We start from the raw sequence: 26,959 nt of genomic DNA on the forward strand, positions 1-26,959 counted from the left end.
GGGGAGAGCGAGCCGGGAGGCAGGGGAGAGACCATCCCTTTCCTCTCTTTACCCCTTCCTTCCCACGAACCTTGGCTCCACAAAAGATCTTGGTTTCCTTGCTCTTTAGCCTGAACGCTTTTCCCTCCCTTCAGCTAGCTAAAGGCAAACTCCTTATCACGATTCCTGTCCACGAGTGTACCTGTGCTGTCCCCTTGTTCCGCTTCTGGTAATTCCTAGTAATCCGCCAGAACCCCACCAGGTCACCACCTTGTCACAGCCCTGTCATAGTTCACCTGTCCATTCCACACCTGGATATGTAAGGACCTGAAGCTTTCCCCATTTTAGAGCAGGAGTGGGGCGGGACTGGCAGAGGAAGGGGAGGGAGGGTTAGAGAAAGGCAACTGGGAGGGGGGTGCTCCCTCCTTACTTATGCCTGCTGGAATGGACTCAGAGAAAGCTAGTACACGGGTGGCTTTCTCACCAGTGTGGACCCTACAGAAAGAGGGGTACTTGGGGGAAAGAATGCAGTCTAGGGCTTAGCTCCTGACCCTCCCGGGCTGCGTGGACTTTTGTAGAGAGAGTGGCCCTTTGGGCAAGGGTCAGGGCCAGGCAGGAGGCCAGGTCCTCTGGGTCCGTATAGATCTCACAGGGGTCCCACCAGAACATCCACTCCCCAGTCTACAAAGAGCATCAACAACATTTATTTACTACACAAAATAGAGTGATCTTGGGTGCCTTGGAACATGGGAAATACATTGTTGGGGAGCAGGCGGAGGCTTGAAGAGTCCAAGAAGGGGTATCCCGGGTGGGGTGGGGGCAAGCTCGCCCTCCCATTCCACACCCCCTTCCCAACCCCCGGCCTCAGCTTCTCTTCATGCTACTTCTCACAGGCTATGAGCATCATGACCGCAGGCAGGGACAGACCTTCTGCAGCTGACCCTGGCTTGGAGCTCACTTTGTCCGAATCTCCTCCATTCTCAGCCCGGTGAGCCCCCTGGGATGAAGCGGGTGTAGAGGTGCTGGAGTCAGGCCAGTGGGCCTTTCCGCTGCCCTGTCCCTGAGTTCCCAGATATGTCAGCCCCAGCTCTCTCCAGAGCTTGGGGGCAATCTGTGGGGCCTGCAAGAGAGAGGGGGAGCAGCTGGTATGTCCCCACCACAGCTGTGCAGCCTCCCGGAACCTTGTCTGATCAGTGGCCGCAGTCTGGCTTTGGTCCTCCCAGAGACCTTCTCTCCTGCTTTTTACCCTAGACCCAGCTACTTCCAAGCTCTGGTCTCCAAGGGCATCAAACACTGATATGATCAATGTTAATGACCTTGAAAGGCCCCCTTCCCCTCACTTGGTAGCCGTGTGGCTTGAAGATCCTGTCCATTAATTTCTTCATCTTTTAAAAAGAAAGAAAGGGGCCTGGGATGTAGCTCAGATTGCTTGCCTAGCATGCACAAAGGCCTGAGTTTGAAGACCAGCATTTTATAAACTGGGTTTGGTGGTACACACCTATAATTCCACACTTGGGAGCTAAGACAGGATGGTCAGTAGTTCAAGGACATCCTCAGCTACTTAGTGAATTCAAACCTAGCCTGGGATATACGAGGTCCCGTCTTTCAAGGGGACAGGGATGATTGGTGGTGATGGCACCCATCTGTAATCCCAGCACTTGGCTGAGGCAGGGGGATACTTAATTCCAGGCTAGCCTGGGGTATGAACAAGAGGTAAACAACTACCTTGCTTCCTGGAAGTTTCTCAAGGTTTGGATATAGATATTACAGCACCCCATCAATTATTTTGTGCATTACAGAGGGGAAGGAGGAGGGAAGGTCTAGCCTGATCTAACCAAATAAAGCCAGGTCATAGATGGGGAAACTGAAGCTGACCTCTAGGCTGAAGAGACTCTCCAAGTCAAGCAGCGGCAGTTACAAAGCCAAGTGTGTTCTTGAGTCTCTTTCTATATGTTCCTGCAGTCTAGCCTGCCTAGTCCATCTCAACTCACACCTTCATTTCTTCATGCCTGCTGTTTGTCTCTTTCCTATGGCATCTGGCTTTGAGACCTGGGCCTCTGTTGAGAAAAGCAGATCCCCATCCCCCACAGATGAGACTTACCTGCTTCTCACCTGCCCTGGGAGTTTAGTGTACCAAGGCTGCTGAAGGTGCTGAAGTTGCTAAGGATACTGGAGGTGTCGGAGGGACTGGAGGAACTATGGATGCTGAAGTAGTTGGAAGTACCAAGGGCATTGCAGGTACCAGAGAAGTAGAATGTTTGTGAGCAAGGTCCTCGGGAATGTAGACAGTGTTCACCTCTTCATGAACCTGTGGAGAGAGAAAGCTACTCCCAGGGTCCAGGATGCCTAGTGGAATGCCAGACTAGTGTTGGGGCGGACCAAAGGCTGCAAATGCTGTGTGGCGAGCGCCACCTTGTGGGCATCTTGAAGACTACATGGTATGAATTTCCCTTCACTCTTGGTGCTGTCATGATTGGCACTGCCCGGGATGCTGGGGCACAGCAAGAACCTTGCCATAAGGACAGCAGCTGGTTAACCTTGGGTTGACACAAGCGTTCAGATTTCATTCTGGACTCAGATAAGCAGCTTGAGAGTCAGGGAGGTGGCACCCATTTTTAAAAACTGAGCAGTCTGGTATGTCAGAACTTTAGTCATATCCAAAAGTAGAAGAGGAAAATGCAAAGACCGGAAACGGATCTGGGAGGTGAAGCATCACGGTGAGGCAGCTTGGCCCACCTTCTCACAGCTGTGGACCCCTTTCTCTGGGAAGCCATTTCACTGCCCAGGTAGACAAATCAGGGGTGTGGGGACAGCTTTCACTTCCAGCAATTTAGATATTTCCCCCTAACGGAGTACTGCTGAGGTACATACCTGGGAGAAGGTATGGACTTGACATTAACTATGAAGGTCAGAACAAATCAGGATGGTCTGGAGAGATGTCTGTATAATCATGAGGAATTAGAGTTCCGTCCCAGTACCATGTAACAAGCCAGGTATCTGTCACGGGCCAGCGACCCCAGTTGCAAAAGTCGTGGATAGATGGTAGGTAAGTAGGTAGGTAGATTGAGTCAACTCTTATGCTTGGGGATTTTGGGTCCATTTTATTAGTATTATGTCCAAGTGTTTCTGATTGTGGTATCTCAAATTATGTTTCTGTGGCCTTTAAAGATAGGATGAAAACAGTTATGCTCAAGAAAGAAAAGTCTATTTGACATGTCCAGGGCAATCTGTATGCCAGACAGGAAGAGAGAAAGAGCAGGGTGGATAAGCAAATCTCAACTGCGTATGAAAAATCTACAGAGAAGGAAGAACGAGAGGAAACACACTAAAAGTATTAGTGATGCTTCAAGGAGGGTGTGTGTGTGTCTATGTGTGAGTGTGTGTCTATGTGCGTGAGTGTGTGTCTGTGTGAGTGTGTGTGTGAGTGAATGTGTGTGTGACTGTGTGAGTAAGTGTGTGTGTGTCTATATGTGAGTGTGTATGTCTATGTGCATGAGTGTGTGACTGTGTGAGTGTGTGTGTCTGTGTGTCCATGTGTGTGACTGTGTGAGTGTGTGTCTGTATGTGTGTGACTGTGAGAGTGTGTGTCTGTGTGTCCATGTGTGTGACTGTGTGAATGTGTGTCTGTGTGAGTGTGTGTGAGTGAATGTGTGTGACAATGTGTGTGACTGAGTATGTCTGTGTGAGTGTGTGTCTATGTGTATGAGTGTGTATGTCTGTGTGTGACTGTGTGTGACTGTGTGTCTGTGTCTATGTGTATGAGTGTGTATGTCTGTGTGTGACTGTGTGTGTCTGTGAGTGTGTATGTCTGTGTGTGACTGTGTGTGTCTGTGAATGTGTGTGTCTGTGTGAGTGTGACTGTGTGAGTGAATGTGTGTGCGACTTGTGTGTGTGTGTGACTGTGTGTATGAGTGAATGTGTGTGAGTGTGTGTGAGTCTGTGTGTGTGTGTGACTGTGTGAGTGAGTGTGTGTGACAGTGTGTGTGAGTTTGTGTATGTGTTGTGAGATTGAACCCTATGCTTTTTGACTTGTGCTCTACCACTGAGCTACACTCTTTGTTCCTATAATTATATTTCTAGACAGGTTTCTCTAATTCCAGAGTTTCTGTAAAGAGCTTTTAGCAATTTTGTAATTTAAAATAAGCAAATTAGGGCCAGTGAGATGTCTCAGTTGGTAAAGGCTCTTGCTACCAGGCTGGTGACCCAGAACCCATCTGATGGAAGAAGAGAGTTGACTGCCATAAATCATTCTCCCTCCCTCCCTCCCTCCCTCCCTCTCTCCCTCCCTTCTCCTCCTTCCCTTCCTCCCTTCTTCCCTCCCTCCCTCTCTCCCTCTTTCTCATAATGAAAGGAACAGGTAAACGCCTGCCATAGTGGATTGTGGGGAGAGAGATCCTGATGCCACAGGAGGCCCAAATCAGGGCATTAAAAAAAAAAAAAAAAGAGTTCTCGGCTGGCAGGATGGCCCAGTGGGTAAAGTCATTTGTAGTCAAGCCTGATTATCTGAGTTCTGTTCCTGGCACCTACATGGTGGGAGAGAACTGACTCCTACTGAAGTCTTCTGACTTCCACATATGTGCTGTGGCATGTGTGCAAACATACACACACTTGTGTGCACACATGAGACAGTGAGAGAGAAAAGTGAATGAGTGAGACAGACAGACAGACAGACAGACAGACAGACAGACAAAAATATAGAGACCTAGAGAACAGTGAGAGAGAGTTCTGCTGTATTCTGGTATTTTATTTCCTGGAACACGGCTCAGGTTGGCTTTTGTACTGATGGGCTAACAGTGGTGGAATGTGGTGGAATTCTGCTGCTGAGGCAGACTCCTCTGGGAGCTTGTTCATCTGTAGATTCCCAGACCTTCCGAATGAAGCCCCATTGGTGGGCATCAAGTGACAATTTTTAAAGTAATCACTATGGAGTCTGGGTTTGGACACCACACTGATTCTCTCACAAAGATGAGTCTCAGAATCGCCTTCGAAGTTTTACGAAATAGTCTCATGTCCAAGCCCCAAGCCACCAGACCAGTGGAACCCAAGCTACTGAATGGGAGCTCTAAGAAGCTCTGGTACAGTGGCTCTCAGCCTTCCTAATGCTGTGTGGCCCTTTAATACAGCTCCTCATAATTGTGGTGACCCCAACCACAAAATTATTTTTGTTGCTACTTCATCAATGTAATTTTGCAACTGTTACGAGTCATAACATAAATACCGGATAAGTAGGATACCTGATGTGCGACCCCTGTCAAGGGGCCATTCGACCCCCAAAGGAGTTGTGATCCACACGCACAGGTAGAGAACTACTGCTCTAGAGGCTTCCCGGGTGACTCTCAGAGGCCAGGAAGCGTAAAAAGCCACCAGCCTAACAGAGAGGCTCTCAGACGGGTCTGCCATCAGAGTCACTCAGATGGCTGTTAGTACTTCTGGGTAGGACAACTTTATTTGTTTGTTTGTTTGTTTGTTTTAAGGATAGGGTTGCGTATATCACACCAAACTTACTGCATATCTAAGAATGACTTTGAACGTCTGGTCCTTTTGCCTCAGCCTTCTCCCTAGACTAGGATTACAAGGTGACACTGATGCAGCTAGAGTTGGGGACAGAGACTGTGGAAGTTTACTAGAACACAGCTGGCTGACATTCCAGGTTCCAGCCCCATGGCAGGCTGCTCCTGTGACTCCCCTCCCAGAACATGTAGAAAGAAATGTATACAAAGCCCCTTTGGGGTCCAGAGCGGAAAGGAGGGAGGGTAGGGAAAAGAGTCTTCAATTTACAGGTGACACCGTGCCCTACATCGATGTCACAGTAGGTGAGGTGAGGCTACCGTGTGCAGAGAGACAGGTCGCTAGCGCTTACCTCCCAGTAGATGGAATCCTCAAAACAGTTCTCATCTGCAGCTTGTCCCCAGAACGGCAATTTCAAAATGAATCCTAAAGAGATTGGAGGACACGGTGCTCAGAAAACACCCTTAGCTTATCCCAACTTTCCCCCTCAGCTGGACCCCCTCCTTCCCAGGCCCACCCTTAAGACATGCTCTTGGGCCGGGTGGTGGTGGCACACGCCTTTAATCCCAGCACTTGGGAGGCAGAGGCAGGTAGATCTCTGAGTTCAAGGCCAGCCTGGTCTACAGAGTGAGTTCCAGGACAGCCAGGGCTACACAGAGAAACCCTATCTCGAAAACAAACAAACAAACAAACAAAACATGCTCTTGGGTTCCCCCCACACACACACACTTAGTCTCCCACCAAGACCCCTGCCTTTTCTGGTCTAGCCGCTGTCACTCACCCACAATGATGCCGCCCACCAGGGCCATGGCCAGGCTCAGGAGGAGGCCAAATATCTGGGACCTGCCCTGCATTCTCTTGTTCCAGTCCATCTTATAACTCCCGAAGCCGAAGGAATGGACTATCCTGGGGTACAGACAGGAAGCAAGTGAGGGCCCCATGGAGAGGCCATGATTCCTGCAACCCAACAGGTGTGCTCTTGAAACCCTAAGCCTTCCTGCTAGATGGCTCTTTCCCTGCATTCTTGGGGCGGGTCTGAGGGTGGGGAGAGAGGCCCGGGAATGGTCTAGAGTGGAAAACGAAGAGGAGGAAGATGCTTTGGTCCCACAGGAAGAAGGAATAGAGAAGGAAGGAGGGAAGCCCGCCCTCACACCTCCTCCACACTTACCCTGGCTCTCCATACACATCAGGGGAGGAGTAAGCCGCTGTCACAGCACCCACAATGCCGCCTATGATGCCAGGAATGCCGTGCAGGTTGTGAATGCCACATGTGTCCTGGATGCGATGGCGGGACTCCAGGAATGGCTAGAGGGAGGAGGGAGGATGGCACTGCTCAGGCTGTGGCTGAGTCGGGCATGGGGAGGCCATCGAAGACAAAGGGTTCCCTAAGCCTCACCCCTCCCTCTGTGTCTCCCTATCAGAAACATAACCCCCCCCCCCCCCGTGCACCCTCCCCATAGCATCCCTAGCAACAGCCCGAGGGTCCTCACCGTTAGGTATGCAAATCCTAGGGTGGAGAAAATGCCGCAGAAGAACCCCACGATGAGAGCGCCGTAAGGTGTGAGCATCATCTCCGCAGCTGTGCCCACACCCACCCCACCTGCAAGCGTGGCATTCTGGATGTGCACCTGGGCAGGGTAGGCAATGTGTGCAAACTCTCAGGTCCATGCAAAGAGCATGGCCTGTGGCTCACACCCTGTGCAAAGTTGGAAGCTGGGAACAACTCAGGTTCAGCAAGCCAGGAGCAGGCAGAGGGGGGTTAGCCTCCGTCCCAGCTTTGCAAAGGAGCCACAACCTCCAACAGTCATGTGCGCACTGCTAGACATACCCATGGGCCCTGCATGCTCCCTTTTTCTCCACATCTACCTAGAGGCCAGTACATATCTGGGTGCACATCATGTGTCTATAGAAGGTATGTGTGGGCCACATGTGTGCCCAGCTGCTACCAATTTCCTTTGTCAGCCGTGGCAGGGGCTGCGCTGCTGCTCCTCTAAGTGTGTGGGCTGGGACAGCTTTATAAAGCCCAAGAAGGCCAGTGGTGTCAGGAGGATGAAGACCTGGCAGAGGGGACAGCCCCCAACCCCCGCCGCCCACCGGCAACTCTGCTAGGCAGGCCTGGTGTGACTCTCAGCTGGCGCTGGCTCATAGCATTTCAGGCTGTGGGAAGGACGGCAACATTTGGCAGGGATGGCCCACTCTGAGCATCCAGGTTTGGGTGTGTCAATCTAGAAGCTGCCTGCCATAGTGAGGTGTGAGCAGGGCATGGCCGTAGGATGAATCCCTCCCCGCGAAGGCTTCTGCTCACCATATCCAACTTGCCCTTCTTGTGTACAATACTGGATACTGTCACTGTGGTTAGCACACTCGCTGCCAAGGAGAGGTAGGTATTGAGGGCTGCTCGGTGCTGGGCATCTCCGTGGAAGGAACTGGCTGAATTGAAACTGGGCCAGTATATCCACAAGAAGAGGGTGCCTGGGTCAGAGAATATACACAGGCCAGGGGCCAGGAGAGGAGGTGTTAGGCCAGGCTCACACACCCTCAACAGAGGCGCTGCCTTTCAGCTCCAGAGAACTCTACCTGCTCCTGACCTCTTAGCGTCCCTCTCACTGGTGCTCCTCCTAGAAGGCTCTCCTGGCCTAACTCACCTAGCTCCCACTTGGCCTCCCATACCACTTCACCAAGCTCCCCCTGTCTCCCTGACCACTGGGGCTGGTTACATGCTTCCTACACTTCTAGCATCCTAGGGGAGAGTCTCTCCCCTCTGTCGACAGATTAGCTGGTGGCACTAGCATCTCTCAGTCTACGGGGTAATGGAAGAAAGGGCTGGCTCTCAACGACTTTATACGTTCTCTGAAATGAAGGGACATAAGGAATTGGAATGCGCAGCTTGCCCCAGCACAGGGACTAAGTGGGTCAGTTCCTGGCTTCCACTCCATCTGCCCTGGGGCAGTCTAGGGAACATACAGGATATGTGACCAACTTCTTCCAATTCCACGATGGAGAGCATTGGACACCTAGGACTCTAAAGTCTCCACAGGTTCCTTCACTCTGCCCTTCCTCCCCAAGAACCAACAGTCACCCACTGATTCTGTGGAGCTCAGGGGTGGTCACGACAATCCTTGCCCATCGAGGCAGACCTTCGGACATGCATGGTTGTCTCATCCACTTATAGTGGTCCTCACCCATCTAGTGGTCCTAACTCATGATGGGTGTTCTTCTCCCACTCATGATGGCAATCTATCAACTATTCATAGTTGTCCTTACCCATTCATAGCAGCTCCCATCTACAGGTGACAGCCCTCAACCAATATGGCAGCCCTCTAAGGTGGCCCTCACCAGCATGGAACATCTCACCCGTCATGGCTGCCCTCACCACCGTGACAGCTGTTAGCTCTCACCAATCATGGCGAAAAGGTCCGAGTGGTACACTGAGCTCTGTCTCTGCTTGCTCTGATCCAGGTTTTTTCGGTAGAGGATCCAGGTCACTGTGAGCCCAAAGTAGGCGCCAAATGTGTGGATGGTCATAGAGCCCCCTGCATCCTTTGCCTGGAGTGCAAGGGGCCTGTCAGGACCAGGCGCCCTTTCTCCCTCATTCCTCATAGTACTTCCCACCCCACACGTAGGCACACAAGCTTTGCTCTCTCTGACTCTTCAGAGCAGAGCCTAGTTCCCTGACCTATTCCCCACCCTCACCTCTCTCTGTCTCTATCTCTGTCTCTGTCTCTGTCTCTGTCTCTCTCTCTCTCTGTGTGTGTGTGTGTGTGTGTGTGTGTGTGTGTGTGTGTGTGTTTGGTGGGTCAGTTTTTCTTTGTTTTGTCAATTTCACATAAGCTAGAGTCATCTGGAAAGAGGGTCCTTCAACTGAGAAAATACCTCCGTCTAATCGATCTGTAGGCAACTCTGAAGGGCGTTTTCTTGACATAGGAGGGCCCAGCTCACTGTGGTGGTGCCAACCTTGGGTAAGTGGTTTTGAGTTGTGTAAGAAGCAAGCCAGGAGGAACGAGCCAGTGAGCAACGTTCCTCTGTGGCCTCTGCTTCAGTTTCTGCCTCCAGGTCCCTGCCAGGACTTGCGTAGATAATGGATTGCCCAGTGGAAGTGTAAGCAAAACAAACCTTTTCCTTCCCCTACGTTGCTTTTCCTCATGGTGTTTCATCACAGCGACAGAAACCCTAACTAAGCTGCTTCCCACAGCAGTCATTGAGCAGAGAGAGGTAGGGAATCCCTGTACCCAGGCTTCTGGCCAGTCAACAAAATACCAGGGCCCCTCCCACTCGTCCTTCTCTTGGCTTGGTTAGCTCTCCTGGTGGGCTCCTGGCTTTAAGTGCCCCTCGGTGGGAAGCTGTGGCGCTCTCTACTGGCTGGGTTGCCCAGCCCTGGGGACAGTCCTTCACACAGGCAGGCTTGGTGCCTGATGCTGGGACCCCTCTCTGATTTGTAAACTGCTGTCTCTGCGAAGCCTGCTCCCCTCTGCCTATATCCTGCAGCACAGCTCAGCAAGACGCAGGCTCTGAAATCTGAGTGTGTGTGATATGCTGGCCAGGTGTGTGGGCAGGAAGCATCCACCCATAAGTCCTACCCCTATCAACAGGGCTCCCAAGTGCTGCAGAGAAGACAGACAAAAGCCATGGGGGAGCTATGCAAGGCAATCTGAGAGCTAGGGCCAAGGAGGGACAACATTCGGGAAAGCCGGCAGGGCCGTGGATCATGAAGTGAATAAAGATGTCTACTCCGGGCTGAGAAGACAGGATCAAGCTCCATGCAGTTGGGGACATATAGCACATGCAGTGGTGACAGAGCAGAGACTGAGCTGCGGGGGTGGGGGTGGGGGTGGGGGTGGGAAGCAGTGGGGGGGGGGGAGAGAAAGACTGGGACCAGAATCTGCAGAGCCTTCAGGCAAGTGAGATTTTACTTTAAGTGAAATGAAAACTACTTGTAGTCTTTAATCAAGGGTGTGGTTGGGCTGGAGAGATGGCTCAAAGGTTTAGAGCACTGACTGCTCTTCCGAAGGTCCTGAGTTCAAATCCCAGCAACCACATGGTGGCTCACAATGAGATCTGACGCCCTCTTCTGGTGTGTCTGAAGTACAGCTACAGTGTACTTAGATGTAATAATAAATCTTTGGGCTGGAGCGAGTGGGGCTGGAGTGAGCAGAGGTCCTGAGTCCAATTCCCATCAATTACATGATGGCTCACAACCTGCTATATAGTATACTCATATACAAAAAAATAAATAAATGCATCTTTAAAACAAAAATCAAGGAGGTGGCCTTCTCTGTCTGGTGAAAGCCTGTTCTGGCTTCTGGTGCAGACCGGCCCTCCTTAGAGGAGAACAGAGCCAAGCGTGAAGATGAAGAGAGTCTGTTCTGCCCAGATGCTGCCCAGATGTTGGGTAGACAGTGATTTCCCTTGGGAGGCATCCTGATTCCTAAGTTGTAGATGAAGAAGCCGTGATGCAGGAAGCTTACTGGCTTGTTAGGTTGTCCATAACCACAGACCTCTCTCCCTGTCTCCCTCTCTGCCCCTCCCCCCACACACCCCGAGCTCTGCTCACCTCTATCAGGTTCAGGAGGATGAACTCATTCACTGTAAAGAGAGTCACTTGGAAGAAGGTCATAATGAGCAGCTGCATCGGGCTGACCTTGCCTAGAACTGCCCCGAAGGCCACACAGGAAGATGCCACACAGAAGTCAGCTTGGATGATGCTGTAGACAGACAGACCAGAGAAGAGCTGCAGCTATAACCAGAAGTGACACACCAAGCCTTTGGTCCTCTGTGGACCACGACTGGTGGCTTAACCTTTCTGAGCCTCAGTTTCACTGTCTGTGATAACGGGCTCATCCTAGTTAGAGCCAGTCATGTAGAGTATCCAGCACAATTGCAGTGGGAGCCACACCTTCCCTTGACAGCCCTGTGCCTGGTAGACAGACTATGCTCAGAAACCAAGTGGTCTAAGCCAGCATTGTTGAACAAGCCCTGAATTTGAGTACAACCCTGCCCTCTGTCTTCTGCTTCTTTCCCAGAATTTCTTCTTATTGCCTCTGCTTGCCAAAAGTCTTTCCCAGGATCTTGAGTGCTCACTCCAGACTCACCTGTCCCTACTACCATGCATGGCCTTCTGGGACTTGGCTACTGAGTCCTTCCTGTCACTCTTACCCATAAGGAAGAGTGAGTGTCCATGGAAGAGACAGAGGGACCTTCCCACTGGAAGTGAAAACCTGTATCGGTACTAGGCATAAGGAGGGCCCACAGAAAGGCCAAGAGAAAAGGAGGCACGTAGGCTCCCCTTGATTCTGAATGGAACAGATCCAGCTACCCCAGCAGAGAGATCACGGAGAGGTAGACATCTACTGCAGCCACACAAAGCTTCCACCTGGGCTGGAGAGATGGCTCAGTGGTTAAGAGCACTGGCTGCTCTTCCGAAGGTCCTGGGATCAAATCCCAGCAACCACATAGTGGCTCACAACCATCCATAATGAGATCTGATACCCTCTTCTCGTGTGTCTGAAGTCAGCTACAGCGTACCTATTTATAATAATAACTAAATCTTTGGGCCAGAGCAAACAGGGACTGAGCAAGCAGAGCCAGAGTGAGCAGAGGTCCTAAAAATTCAATTCCACGTGCAGGACACCCTGCTCTGTCTGCAGCCTGCTCTGCCTGCATGATTGTCCCCTGTCAGCAGCAAGGTTAGCTGGCCTGCATTCTCAAGCAGACGTCCAGTGTGGGTCTTCAGACCGAAACCTGTCAGTAGGGTGGGTGTAAGGAAGGAAGGTTTGCTTCCTCAAGGCTGTCGAACATAAAGGGGTCCTCGGTGTAAAACACAGAACGGAAGTGAGACTGTCTAACTGAGGGCCAGTCTGTGAACGAGGGCAGGACCTCTCCGAGGGATGATCATAGACTATGCCTCCGCTGTTAGCCCTGTTCATCACTGTGTCCACAGGGTCTGGCAGGATGGGTGATGGGCCACTGAGTGTTAGTCACATGCCCTCTTGTGCCATCCCCCCAAGTACACAGTGGGGGTACTCTCCTCATTCACAGCTGTGACAGGAAGGCTCAGGGAGGACCAGGGACTTGCCCAGCTCTGTCCCAAAGAGCCATCTGATGGAGGCACCCTTTAAGAGGGAGAACGGATGAGAACGGAAAAGCCTGGGCTTCTTCCATTAGTACCTGGGAGGTGGGTCTGGTGCCCGCAGAGGAAAACTGTCCCCGAGTGGCAGATGAGCAGAGCCTGGGTGTCAGACATAGATATGCACCTCCAGACCTACAAGGTAACATCTGGGGACATATTCACCCCACCTTGAACTCTAGACATTGGCTCCAGGCCAGTAGCTGGAATCTAATTCCACAAAGCCAATTTGCCCAAATTCTATTTATTAAGGGACCAGCTTGCTGAATAAGTAGTTCACGCCAAACTTCCTAACTCAGAGTCTCTAACCACTCTTTTGAAAAAAAATTTTTTTAAATAGTATACTTTTCCATGTGTCATAGCGGTTCTACCACAGAGGCTAATTAGATACATAACAGGTGTATTTTTACTTTGGTCCTATGATATTGAGGATATATCTTATGCACTTTGAACTTCAGGGAGGTATGTCACAGGTTTTATTTGATTGTCTTGCCTGTTTCTTTTGTGTGTCATTCACTGGCTTGAGTGACTGATCTTTTACACATGTTTTACCTTTCAAACATCTGGCTGATAGATAATACTTGGCTGGGACTCCACTTGTGACAGCAAATGAGGTGGGTTGAGTGAGAAATGCCCCTCCCCCCACTCATTCATTTGGACAACTGGCCCTCAGTCGGTGGTGGTGGTGGTGGTGGTGCTTGGGAAAGTTAGGAGGTGTGGCCTCACGGAGGAAGGTACATCACTGATAGAGGAAGATGGGGCGGGCTTTGAGTGTATTGTGTCTTTCTTCACCCTATTTCTATGCTTGCAGTTGATCCTGTGTCCTCTATCTCCTGATCCTGATGCCATGTCTCTCTGTCATGATGGGTTCCTGGAATCAAAATCCCAAATACATGCTTCCTCCCACAGGTTGCTTTGGGTCAAGGTGTTTTATCACTGCGACAGTAACTAATACAGCAGAGCTTTGCCCTCTGCAAGTACTCATGTATTAATTTGTTCCTACCTCTGTGGATTCGATGAGTAGATTGAGGGATTTTCAATGCCGCTGAAGTCTTTCTCAAACTAGGAGCTTCGCCCACCTTTAACTAAACTTCCCTTACGGGTGCATGAGTGGAAGGCTGAACTCATACAGGGATGAGCCTGCCTTAGCCTAAAACCTGGCCCCAACGGGGAGATGCCCTCCATTATTTGGTGCTGTGCAGCACCAACAGCCACGATTCCAGGGTCCATAGTGTGACAGAACAGCTTTGCCTGTTAACTTTTTTTTTTTTTGGACAAGCTGGTTTGGGGAGATTTATTTTCCAACCTGTTATTGGTGCTGTGGTGGGTTGGGGAGGCTCAGAGGAGGCAGCTCCACAAAAGAGGAGAGTGAGGGACCTGGTGGGAAAGGGCTGGTGACTGTCATCAAACTGAGAAGTTACTGCAGATGTTATTTAGAGCTGGAGGTGGAAGTAGAGGTTGATGCCTCACCCTGGGACCCGAGGCCAATCCAGAAGGCTTTAATTGGGAGCTTCCCCCCTCCTCCAACACACCAGCCTTCCAACTCTTTTCAGTGCTCAATCTGCCTCCAGAGAAAGCGGGTGTGCAAGGAGACAAGGACTCCATTTGGTTTAGTTCCCCATTTCTGTGTCTGATACTGGCTCAGGAAGCTGGCCCTGCCTCCTGAGTTCCTGAAGTTGGATTGTCTCAGAGCTGTGAAGAAAGGATTGGGCCCTTCCTTCCTCTTTTGTGGAAAAGATTATCCTCCACCATGGGGAGAGAGACTCTCCCACAGTACCTGGATAACACTACAACCTCCAGGAAAACAGCAGGTGTCCATCACTGGACCAACGTGTCCTGGACAAGCCACCTTGTTCTAAACACTTTGAGCCCACCTCTGTCTCCATCACTCCCCCTCTCCCTGCCCACTCCCTTTCCTCCCCTCCCCCCTCCTCACTGCACCCCCACTACCACTCTGCGAGCCCCGACTTCTGAGCCTTATCCAGTTTTTCTTGCCCACCCAACCATAGAGCCATCTCTATTACTACAGGCTCCGCCCCAGCCCAGACCCCTCCCCTGCGTGAGCCACTCCCACCCTTCCAGGGCTCACTCCCATCATGTTGGCCCCGCCCCCAGCCAAACCCCAGCTCCTGCACCGCCCCCTCAGGTTCTGCCTCACCATCACCAGGCCCCGCCCTGGGCCCCCCGCCCAGTCCACCCCGCCCGCCGCCCCTTGACTGCTCCCGGGGCTCACTTCTCGACGCTCAGGACAATGTGGCCTTCTTCAAAGTAATGGAACCATCCCTGCATGAGCAGTGCCCACTGGATGCCGAAAGCTGCCAGCAGGAAGTTGAAGCCTACAGCGCTGAAGCCGTAGCGCTGCAGGAAGGTCATGAGGAAGCCGAAGCCCACGAAGACCATGGCGTGTACATCCTGGAAGCCTGCCGGGAGAGTGCAGTTGAAGATCTGTCTCTGCTGCAGAGAAGGTCGGCTTTAAGTCTGACAAGCCAGCGCAGCCTAGGGCGGCTCCTATATTTCTAGCCACTATGACAGAAGCTAGAGTCCTGACTGACACCCTGCTCCCTCCCCTCTTTCCTACAGCCAGGCCACAGCTGGGTGGCAGTAACAAAAGTGCCTCTTCACTGGCAAAACAGCCACTACCTCCATCTTAAGGTTCTGGGGAGGGGAGCCTTGAGGTGGGTCTCCAGGTTAGACTACTGGGTTGTAGGGTCAAGATGTCTGAGAGTACCCTTAGGAGATGACAGTATTCTTGTTCCACCCTTCATCCAGATAGCACTGCTGGTCCAAATGGATAGACAATGTAGTGTTGCCCTCTTCAGGGCAAGACTTTTTCCTCAGGGGAGAAGAATCAATGCTTAGCCAGGTAAGGTTGCACACCTAGCTCCTCGCGGCCACACACACACCTCCACCAAGTCCACTTCCTCCAACCATGCAGTAGGAAAAACTGGAACACCAATGTTTTATCTTCTGGTTGGAACGGCCGTTACCAAACAGACTTGGGGCTCAATGCCTTGTCTGAGGCCACCTCACAGATGTTGCAGAGGTTAAATACAGATGTATGTGTGCCCATAATAGGTGATCCTACTGGGTAGCTGTCTTTATTCATTATTATTAAAGCACTGATTCTACTTCCAAGTCTGAACAAGTCACATCCCTCTGTGAGCCTCAGGTTTCTAATAAAACTAAAGGGATCGGGTAGAAGACTTGAGATGGACCAGGATGATCTAAACTGCTCTGCCAGCACTAACGTTGCTTGCTCTTAGAGCCCAAGAAAAACGAGAGTGTCCTGGCACACACCTTTAATCCCATCACTCAGGAGGCAGAGGGCAGGCGGGTCTCTGTAGGTTCGAGGCCAGCTTGGTCTACAGAGTGAGTTCCAGGACAGGCAGAGCTACACAGGGAGGCCCTGTTTTAAAAGCCAAAAAACAAGGGCTGGAGAGATGCCTTCGAAGTTAAGAACACTGACTGCTCTTCCAGTGGTCTTGAGTTCAATTCCCGGCAACCACATGGTGGCTCACGACCATCTATAATGAGATCTGATGCCCTCTTCCGGTGTGTTTGAAGACAGCGACAGTGTACTCAGATACATAAAGGAAATAAGATAAATCTAAAAACAAAAACAAAAAATGAACAGAAACAAAAAACCCAGACAAGTAAAAACCCAACAGAAAATATAAGACACAAAGGAACTGTGGACAGCATGGGACACAAAGAGCCAGGCAGAAGGGCTCCCATTGGCCTCATCTGGGCAATTTAAGCACCAAAATAATGGTTTCTCATAATAAGTTACAGTCATTTAGATACAGGAATTCATGGGTCCACGCTGGCAATAAATATGTAAAGATGGACAGGGGAGCAAAGAGGATTCTTGGCTGCAGAAGCTGAGGATCCTGCTTATAAGGCTGAGGGGCTGCTGGTCGGTTAGGATTTGAAAAGCCAGGGCTTTCTCAGCAGCCGGGGTTCAATGAGCGATGCGAAAGGTGGAGGGAAATTCCGACAAGAGCAGGGCTTTCTGCACTGTCTTAAAGATCCTGCCAATAAATGATTCATTGGTCTCGAGGGAGGAACAAACAATTGTAATTGCACAGAGGAAAAATTAGGTTACATATTGACTGGGGGAATAAAAATTAACATGTCCGTCGGTGGCAGAAGGGCGGTGTGTGCCTCCAGATGGGACAGCCTATGAAGGATGTGTCACCTAATATCCCCCATAGGGTGCTCTCTCTGAGACTGCAGGCCCAAATTTAATAAGGAAAGAACAATTGGACACAAAACGAGAGGCCTATTGTTAAAGAGGTTGAGGCTGAGGCAAGGCACAATGGCACTTGACTGTTAGCCCAGCACTTGGGAGACTGGGGCAGGGGGATTGTAGATCTGAGGCTGGCTTGTGCTGCATCGTGAGACCTTGTCTCAAAAGCAAAACAGAACAATTGGGGTTAAGCTATACTCTTGAAAATTGTTCAAGAAGAGCTTTGGTTTTTGGTTTTGTTTGTTTGTTTGTTTGTTTGTTTTTTAATCTTCCAGATCAAAAGATATGCCAATTAATAAACCTGTGTCTGCACTGGATTGGGAGGAGAGAGTACAGGGAAGAACTAAAAGGATTATTGGGTCAGCTGAGAGAACTGGGTGGATTAAGGTACCCAGATGGGTGTATGAAGCTGAATGCTATTGTTATGGAAGTGAGTACTCTCCTTCTTAGGAAATACGCTGGGCTGTTCAAGGAAGGAAGGAAGGAAGGAAGGAAGGAAGGAAGGAAGGAAGGAAGGAAGGTGATGAGGAATGTAACTCACCCTCCAAGTGATTCGTGGGGTAAAGTGTGCATGTGCATGTGCGCGTGCGCGTGCGCGTGCGCGTGTGCGTGTGCGTGTGCGTGTGTGTTGTGTGTGTAGCTAGGGACAGAAAGAATAATGCCCATACCCGAGTTAAAGTATACACAGCCTACTGTGCCTTACTGTATTCTAGTTTTAGCAGCTTTTGTAAATTTGAAATTATTTCCAAAGAGAAAGACCAGGCAGCTTCAGGGGGCCGCAAGCCACTGGCCTTCTTTCACTGTGTCCATTTTCACCCTCCCTTCTGTGTGCCTGCTGCACTCCCCTCCCCTCCCCCTTTCATTCTCAGTCCTACTGCAGAGGCATTGCTCTGGTGGAGCCCCCTTTATCGAAAGGCCATTGCAGAGTAGCCAGCAAATGTCTCCGTACATATCTCAGCCCAACGCCTCCTCACGGGGAAGCCTGCTGACCACCAAGGTCTCAGTGTGTAGCCCTGGCTCTGGCTGTCATGGAACTCACTATGTAGACCAGGCTGGCCTCCTGCTCACAGAGACCCACCTGTTTCTGCCTCCCGAGTGCTGGGATTAAAGGTTAACACCACTAGACCCAGCTGTGACCACCTACCTACTTTAAGGCCGGGTGTCCCCTCATGTCCTTTCCAGCTCCATTACAACTCGAAGTTGTATGTCTGCTTGTTTGTCTAACCTACTAGACTATACAGCTCTGGGAACATGGGTCGTACCTGTGTTGGCCACCAGGATATTCTTAGCACCTGGGAGAGTGCCAAGGTGGGCCCTCTGTGATATTTGCATGAGTACAACACAACAGGGCTGTGGTGGCACACGTAATCTCAGCATGTGCATGAAGCAGGCGGATCTTGGAGTTTGAGGCTAGCCTGGTCTACAACATGAGTTCCAGGACAGCAGGGCTACACATAGAAACCCTGTCTTGAAGCTTACCCCCATCCCTTCCTCCTACCAAAGAAATCTCTTGGGGGGCAGTGGTGGTACATGCCTTTAATCCCAGCACTTGGGAGGCAGAGTCAGGCAGATCTCTTGAGCCTGGGGCTAGCCTGGTCTACAGAGTTTCAGAACAGCCAGGACTATACAGAGAAAGCCTGTCTCAATACTCTCTCCTCCCTTCCTCCTCAACAAGAGTACAGCATACTGGCTGCTCTTGCAGGGGCCTAACACCCTCTGGCCTCTGTAGACATCATGCATGCGAGTGATGCATAGACATGCATGAGTCAACCCCCTGCCCCACTCCCCACACATGCAAATTACATTGTGTTTGTATTTAAAAAAAACCAACAAGAGTATATCCTCACTACTTTTATCTTGCAGTTAGTTGGGCACAGTTAAAGAGCATCAGGGTGATTTTACAGTGTGGCTAGCCTGAGGCCTCTCTCCTTCTAACACCACACACAGGGCTGACAGGCCCTGGAGCCCCTGCGGTCTGGCAAGGGAATGGTGAACAACGACTTTGCTTCATGGACCTTGACCTCTCTACCTGTCCTACTCTCTCCCCACAACCCACCCTGCCTCAGGCTCCCCTGAGGCCCAAGCCATGGCTACAGACCTCTGGGCCAGCAGGAGCTGAACAAAAGTAACAGCCCCCTAGCTCCTCAAAGGGCAGGAGCACAAATAGCTAGAAGAAAGCTGACCCTTTCCGCCCCGTGTACCTCAGGGCGGCGCTCTGCATCTGCTTCAAGGTTTTAGGCTCTGTTGAGTTCAGCAGAGCAGACACATCATCCGGCTGGGGTTTCTAAATGTATGGGGATTCCGTATATTACCGTGTGCCATGCCTAATCAAGTTGCCAGCTGTTCTGGAGAAAATGGAGCCAATGTATGTGACGTGCCAGTGCTACAGGAGAGCTTGTGGTTATTCTGGGAAGTACAGATGAGTGACAGACCAGAATTGTTCCGTGAGGAGAGGCGGTATGTTCAGATGACAGACAGTCTCCCAAGCAGGGCGGAGAGCTCCGTGTGGCATGAAGACAGGGCCAGGGACGAACCTGGAGCAAAGGGACTGAAGCGGCAGGCTGTGTAAGGTTACGTGCTGGGGGCCAGCCTTGGCTGTGGTGAGCCTAAAACAACTGACCACGGAGGAGGAGGCAGGGCCTGAAGCCTGAGAGGACCAACTACCAACTGCCCTGCAGCACACAGGCCCTCAAGCTGGAGTGTGGGAATGAAGAGAGAAACAGATCAGGCATGAGTGTGCCTTGCAGCGAAGGGGAAGAAAGGGAACACTGGGGGAGGCCCCCTCAGGAGAAAACGTCCTGTCAGAATGAGCGCCTTTCAAGAAGGGGGTCGAGATCCGAATGCCACAAAGGAGCCATGCAGACAAGGAGGAGAGGGGCACCAGGGCACACAACACACATTGAAGCTGCCTTTGGTGTCGCTGCGTCCCAGGCATGAGAAACCCTGGCTTTTCCTCTTTCTGCCCCATCTGTCCCCCTTACCCTACTCCCTTGGGTGACCTGACCTTCTCTGTCCCTCTCTAGAGATGTAGCTTCCCCTCCTTGGGTCCCCTTTCTCTTCCAAATTGGTCCTGAATCAGCACTGAAACCATCCATCCATCAAGTCCTGTTTCCTAAGGTTCCGTGCTAACTGAAGAGGCAGTCATTCAGGCAGTCATTATGTGGGAATTTGGTCTGTATGACTTCACACAGGCAGCTAGCCCAGGAGGTTCTGCGGGGCGCTTCTAATGAGGGAACCCATCAAAGACCTGGCACAGGCTGTTGCTCATAAGTGAGCAGGTGTTTCTCTTTTTCTCTGTCAGGAGTGACCAGGAGCAGGTGACTTGCTACATGCAGGTAAGTGTTAGTTGGCCCTCTGCTGCTCTTCCCAGCGTAGGGCAACTCTTTCCCAAGGTCTAATGAGACAGCTCTGCACACTAGTGGCCAACTATGTTAACTTCCACCAGAGGGCGCCACTACATAGCTGTTCCCATTCTCCCCCTCATTGCTCCTCTGTAACTCCTCAGATGAGAACCCCAATACCTCCCCCCCCCGACCCCCATCCGACCGTCCTTTCTGTGTGGTGCCCCTCCCCCAGCCACAAGGTGTTCAACCAAAGTTCACAGTAAAGTTTCCCACTCGGGAGATTCGATGAAGCCCCTGTCCCCACTTCTACTGTATCAGCACACTAAGGGTGGTGCACTGTAGGGACTGGACCTCCCCTTCCATGTCCCAGAGGGCAGCCAAGCCTCTCAAGTTTTGTGGGATGACAACGACAACGACAATAACAATGATGGTGGCGATTGTGGGTAAGTGCCAAGGTCAGACGACAACATTTGGAGTTGGTTCTCTCCTTCCATCGTGGGTCACAGGGATCAAACTCAAGTTCTTGGCCCTGTGCCCCAGCTGAACCATTTCGCCTACCCCTTGCTTGTTTTCTTAGACGCCGGTTGACAGCTGCCTACTTCGCCCTACACCTGCACTGCACAGTGTCCTGGTGGGGGCAGCAATGCCACAGTCAACTCCAGAAAGCAGGCAGGCTGTGCAGTCGAAGGGTTTGGCGTCAACCCTGCCAACTGTCCGTCCTAGGGACAGTGACCAGTGCCACAGCACTGGGCTCCCTCATCCACATTTTCTTCCACTAGAAAATGAAGAGAATACATTTCCTGCTTGATAGCAGGCAGGCAGCATGAAGGAGCGTAAAACCTACGCTAGCTCTAGCCAGTCCCAGGGACATACTTCCCAGCCACGTCTCTAGCCAGATGCTGGGCCTCCATTTAAACACCACAGTGTGTTGACTCCCTTCTGGAGGCCCATGACAGTATTTACTAAGAAGCCACATCCTAAAAACCTTGAATCCTCTTAGACACTCTATGCAGCATAGTCCCACTCTACAGAAGGGCAGACTGAGGCTATGGGTTAGGGCATTGAGTGATAGATCTAACCCAGATACTTCACTGCAAGGCTCACTACCAGTCTATGCTCTCCACTTGTTCCAGTTAAACCAGTCCTGATGGGATGGGACTGAGTCTGAGGACCAGGCAACCCCAGAGGCTCTGGCCTCAGGAAACAGACCCTTAATTGTGTGGAATCTGAGCATTCTCTGCTCCAGGCTCTCTCCTAAAACAAGTCTGCACCCTCTCTTGGTGTGCTTGGTAGCTTCTAGGGTCAGGACTTGGTGGCCCTCCTTGGGCCAGCTTCTGCAGCCATAGCCCATGGTCACTACGCCAGCTAGAAGGAAGTTTTCCATCCAGCAGCTGACCTGGCTGCTGTGGTTCTCCAAGGGCATCAGGGTACATCCCGAGGTAGCTCTGGGTCTGCTGTCTGTGAAGAGCTGTGGCCGGCCTGGGTGCTGACCTCAGGCCCTCTTGAGTCCTTGTGCTGGCCTACTCTGGAAACCAGAGATGCCCAGCAGGCTCCACGAATCCCCTGGGTAGGAATGAGGCCCCACAGCTCACCCTGCATAGGTGCTGATGGCTGCAAGCCAAGAACTAGAAGCACCACAGGGGCCTGCCCTGTCCTACACCCTTGGGAATTACCGGATCATGCAGAAACCAGGGCCTGGAGACCCCCCTGACCAGGAACTTTCATTCTCCTAACTACAGTCACCATGATCAAGGGGGTTCAAAGAGTGGTGCTGGGGAGAGGGAAAGGATAGGATATGGGGGGTCACTCAAGAGGATGGGCTCAGACCCCAGGATGAGCTCACTCTCCTATTGAGTGACTTGTGTGAGACACGTCTGGTACATGGGTTTAGTTTTCTCATCTGTGAAATGGGCATGGGGAGTAGCAATGTCTCCCCTTAGGGATGGTAGAGATGATCAAGGAGAGAGCCCATGCTTGGTTACAGGTACTTCAGTCCTTCCTGTCCTTGCCAAGGAACACCGAGGCCAAGGTTACCTCCCACTTCCTGCTTGCATGCAAGTGCTCCCCCATATCTGTAGGAATTAGTGACAAGGGCAACTGGGGGGCGGGTGCATCCTTGGTGGTTAGGGCTCTCAGAGAAGAGAGCATGCTCCTCCTTCTCTCAGGCCATTCTGAGCCTCTTACCCCACTTCCCAGGCTTCCCTTTCAGAGGTCCCTTGGCTGCCCTGCCCCCTCCGCAGCAACCAGAACTCCCCAGTGTCAGAGACTGGCTGTCTGCTCAGAGCACCAGCATCAGCACCACTGGCCTTGGGTGGTATGAGAAGCAGAGCTGTGTTCCCAATAAATCTAGGAGTCCTTGAGGACCAGAGACCCAGGGTGCACAACTTGTTAGTTCAGAGGGACCAGAAACCCTAATTCACGGGGACGGTCAGGGTTTATGTCTTGGTCCTGACTCATTGCTGCCAGCATCCCTTGGTCATGTCAATAAATGCTAATGGAGTGACAGAAAAGAAGACAAGTGGCTACGATGGAGGGACAGGATAGGAGCTGGGGAGACTGAAGACCACATCCCTTCTTAAGGGACATTAGGTTTTATAGCTTTCCATTGTGGGGTCTTGATGACTATCTACCAAAAAAGATAAAAGAACTACAAACACCTACGGAAGCCTTGCCCTTTCCTGAGGGGCTGACTCTGGTGCCCAGATGTGAGCAAAACAGCTGGAGAGTCAAGAATGAATCCTGCCAGGCATGGTGGCACACACCTTTAATCCCAGCACTTGGGAGGCAGAGGCAGGCGAATTTCTGAGTTCGAGGCCAGCCTGGTCTACAAAGTGAGTTCCAGGTCAGCCAGGGCTACATAGAGAAACCCTGTCTTGGAAAACCAAAAAAAAAAAAAAAAAAAGAAGAATACTAAGCTCGCCTGCTTCCCCGCTCGCTTACCAGGTCCTCACCCAGAAGGGGAAAGTTTGGCAACATGAAAAGCGGGTTTGCACTATGGATTCTGAAACTACAGATGCCGAGACCTCTTTTGAAACACACAGCCCTGAATTGAGCCCCTTTATTTCCAGAAACAGAGAATGCTCCGCTGCTGAGCATACAAGCCACAGAGGGAACAAAGGTTGATATAGGCAGCTGCTGGAGAGAAAACCTTCAGAGTTCCCTCAAAAAAAAATTCAATGGCCCATGACTGCATGAGCACCAACTGGTAGAGGAATTGTCATTGGCTGCTAGTGGACAAAGTGGAAACTCTCAGAAAGCACAAGGGCAATGACTGGGTCCTGGGCTGGGAGTCCAAGGTTAGGCTGCCTGGAGTGACCTTGGGCTGCTCATAAGCTCCCAGAGATGCCTAAAGTCTTAAGGTGCCTGTGTGTAGTGCTCTTGTGATTGACTGCTTTGTTGTAAAGTGAGGATTGCTCCCAGTCCTGTCCCTCACACCCCTCCTCACACCATCACCCCATAGAGAAGGAAGTTAAGGTTCATTTTGATTGGCACCGGCCTGAGACCGCCCACCCTGAAGCAGCAGAGCCACGATAGAAGAGAGGTTTGTCACTTAAGGGCCATATTCTTCTTCATCGTCTTTTAAAAATCTGTTAGAGTGTTTTACCTGAATGCTTGACATGTGTGCCTGGTGCCCAGGGAGGGCAAAAGAGGGCATCAGATTCCCTGGAACTGGAGTTATAGATGGTTGTGAGCAACCATTTAAGGGCTAAGAATCAAACCCCTGGTCTTCTGGAAAAGTAGCCAATGCTCTTAACTGTTGAGCCATCTCTCCAGCCCCTACAGCCATATTCTTAGCCATAGCTTCATAGCTTCACGGATGCAGAAAAATCCCAGGAAAAGGAAGGGTGGCCACTGGCTTTTTCCCAAACCCTGGGACCTTGTGGCCCAGCACCACCTCTGGTCCCACACACAGTCTCAGTATCAGAAGTGGAGAGCTATCATGCCATCATTGTGATCCCTGACATCTATCTATATGTGAGGTGTGTGCAAGCCAGATCACCTGCTACTTAGGTGGTAAAGGTGGAATTCTGGCTTTTGACGACACCAAGTAGGCCAGGGACACAGGAGGCATCTGATGGCTGGGAGAGAGATGAAGGTTAAATAAAAAGAAGAAGAAGAAGAAGAAGAAAAAAAAAACTCAAACTAACCAAACAACAATCACAAAATCGGCCCACTTGTTTCAGGTGACTGCCTCTACCAGACTTTCAAAGTGTGAGCACATCTGACCATTTCTCCAGTGACTGGCTCAGGCTGTACCCTGGTGCAGATTCTACCCTGGGACCAGCTGGGAACTGTGGGGCATCATTGGCCCCCTCCATCTCCAGCCTGTCAGAGCCAGGGGCGGACCTAATGCGGAGCCCAGTCAGGCGCCCGCCCAACTAGCTAGGGTCTATCAGGAGACTCCTTAAGTGAATCTGCGGGCCATAGGACTTACTCGGGTAGCGATAGTAAAACTCGTTCTCAACGTCGCTGGAGATGTTCTTGCGCTTCTTCTCCAACCACCAGTGAGCATCGGCTTGGATGTCGTAGCGCACGAACACGCCAAAGAGAACCACCATGGTCACTTGCAGGATCAGGCAGGTGATGGGCAGCCGCCCCCGAAGGTTGGTGTTCCAGGCCATGCTCCGCACTGCTGGCCGCTTGCTCTGAACGCTGGGCTCCGAGACCAGGGAGACGCTTAAAGGACCGGGACACTGGGCGGGGCGGACGCGGAACAGCTGACCATGGTGCCGCCCACGCGCCTCGGGCTCTACCCAACCGGCGAGAGTCCCGCGGGGCCTCCCGAGCCCAGTACCCCTAGAAGGAAAGCTCCAGGTGATGGGAGCAGGGCAGAAGGAAGATGTAGAACGCCCCAACTTCTGCGCGTCCCGTCGATGCCTGGCCTTTCCCGCCCTGTTCGGGTGAACTGGGAGAGAGGATGCTCATCACTCATCCAGATTAGAACAAAGAATTCCCAGACTGGAATCACTATCCCCATCACCCCCCTCCCCTCATCCTTTTTAGGACACACCTTCGGTAATCTAGGCTGGTTTCAAACACTTGGCAATCCTGCCTCAAGCCTCCGACTTGAGCTACCCACCACTTAAGATCCTTTCCTTTTTCAGTTCATGAACTTTAAAGGAGATGAATGAATAGAAAGTAAAGGAAAAAGGAGAGACTGCCCCAGACCCGAGAAGCGTGGGGGGGCGGGTACAGAAAAGCATGAGGAAGAAAATGAAAACCATCAGTTCTATGCCATCTACATGCATTTAGTCTTTCAAGCCTGTCCGAGAGGGCACAGGAATGACCGTTGGAATATTATTCACATACAGCTTGTGCTACTCAACATAAATAGACATCTCCCCAACTCTTTACATCTTTATTTTATTTTATTTATGTCTTCCTTCCTTCCTTCCTTCCTTCCTTCCTTCCTTCCTTCCTTCCTTCCTCCCTTCCTTCCACAAGACAGTGGTACCCCATGCTGGCATAGTGGAGTCTGCAGAGTTCCCCACACAATGATCAATGCTCAGCCACATGTATTACCTATTGGCAAGTAAGGCTGTAAATCTGGCGCCGATGGAAGTACATGGGAAGGAATTCATGGACACATGGAAAGACCTAAGAATCCCTAAGCTTGTGCCACTGATTCCAGACACACTGTCCAACAGTAGGAACTGGCTAGAACACAAGCATCAGTTATCTTGCTTTTTTTTGTTGTTGTTTTTATTTTTTCCCAGACAGGGTTTCTCTGTGTAGCCCTGGCTGTCCTGAAACTCATTCTGTAGACCAGGCTGGCCTCAAACTCAGAAATCTGCCTGCCTCTGCCTCCCAAGTGCTGGGATTAAAGGCGTGCACCACCACTGCCCGGCTCATCTTGCTTTTAAGAAGGATGCTGGACCTGGCAAGATGACTCAGCTGGTAAAGATGCCTGCCATCAAGTCTTGAGTTAGAGCCCTCAGACCCACATGGTGGGAAGAGAGAACCAACTCCCACAAGTTGTTCCCTGGAGGCATGTGTCCACTTGCGTGCAGACACCCGTGGAAGCCAAAGGCATTTGGTCCTGGACCAGAAGTTACAGGGAGCTGTGAGGCACCGCATGTGTGTGCTGGGAACTGAATTTGGGTCCTCTGTAAGAGCAGTGTATGGTTTTTAAGATTTATTTATTTTATATACATGAGTACACTGTAGCTGTCTTCAGACACCCCAGAAGAGGGCATCAGATCTCATTACAGATGGTTGTGAGCCACCATGTGGTTGCTGGGAATTGAACTCAGGACCTCTGGAAGAGCAGTCAGTGCTCTTAACCACTGAGCCATCTCTCCAGCCTGCAGTATGTGTTTCTAACCACGCAAGGTCCTAATCCTCAGCAGAGCATTGTCATGTTTGGAAACAACCAAACACCAAAGGAGCCTTGCCAGCAAGAGGGAACATTTAGTAAGAGCCTGCTGTGGGAAAATTCTCCTATGTACCTTTAAATTTGCAGCAGTTCATAAGGTAGATGTTGTAGCCACATGCTGGAAGTGAAATTGAGTTCTCTGGTAGGCTGAAGACCTTACCAGAGAGAGATTCATACCCTAGGCCATTTGCTTTCAAAGGCTGAGACCCACCATGCTGTTGGTCCTTCACGGCCAGAGGTAAAAAGAGGCTTGATGTCAGGCAAGCACATCCTTAATGGGGGTGACATCTAGGCCCATGACAATGGAGAGAAGTGGGGTGCACAGACAGTTGTCACATGCAGGCAGATCCCCAGGCCTCTTGGTTCCATGAAGGAACAGA

General features: G+C 51.2%; 1 protein-coding gene across 3 annotated transcripts; it reads right to left on the minus strand.

Moving 5' to 3' along the window:
• Nucleotides 1-661: 661 nt before the first annotated feature.
• On the minus strand, nt 662-24,956 carry Rhcg (Rhesus blood group-associated C glycoprotein). Of its 3 annotated transcripts, none has more exons than NM_019799.3 (11): nt 24,639-24,956; nt 14,844-15,030; nt 11,039-11,189; nt 8,886-9,033; nt 7,793-7,959; nt 6,978-7,115; nt 6,656-6,792; nt 6,269-6,393; nt 5,840-5,913; nt 2,081-2,287; nt 662-1,099 (listed from the first exon to the last, which is right to left on the minus strand). In NM_019799.3, the coding sequence occupies exons 1-10, from the start codon at nt 24,823-24,825 to the stop codon at nt 2,105-2,107; spliced, it is 1,497 nt and encodes a 498-aa protein (NP_062773.2). In that variant the 5' UTR covers nt 24,826-24,956; the 3' UTR covers nt 662-1,099; nt 2,081-2,104. The 3 variants fall into 3 exon arrangements, with proteins under 3 accessions (NP_062773.2, XP_011249180.1, XP_006541067.1); XM_011250878.3 differs by having other exon boundaries at nt 14,844-15,064; nt 24,639-24,797; XM_006541004.1 differs by lacking the exon at nt 14,844-15,030 and having other exon boundaries at nt 24,639-24,703.
• Between the last annotated feature and the right edge of the window lie 2,003 nt (nt 24,957-26,959).

The sequence above is a fragment of the Mus musculus genome, chromosome 7, assembly GCF_000001635.26.
Source record: "Mus musculus strain C57BL/6J chromosome 7, GRCm38.p6 C57BL/6J".
In the NCBI taxonomy this organism is placed as follows: Eukaryota; Metazoa; Chordata; class Mammalia; order Rodentia; family Muridae; genus Mus; species Mus musculus.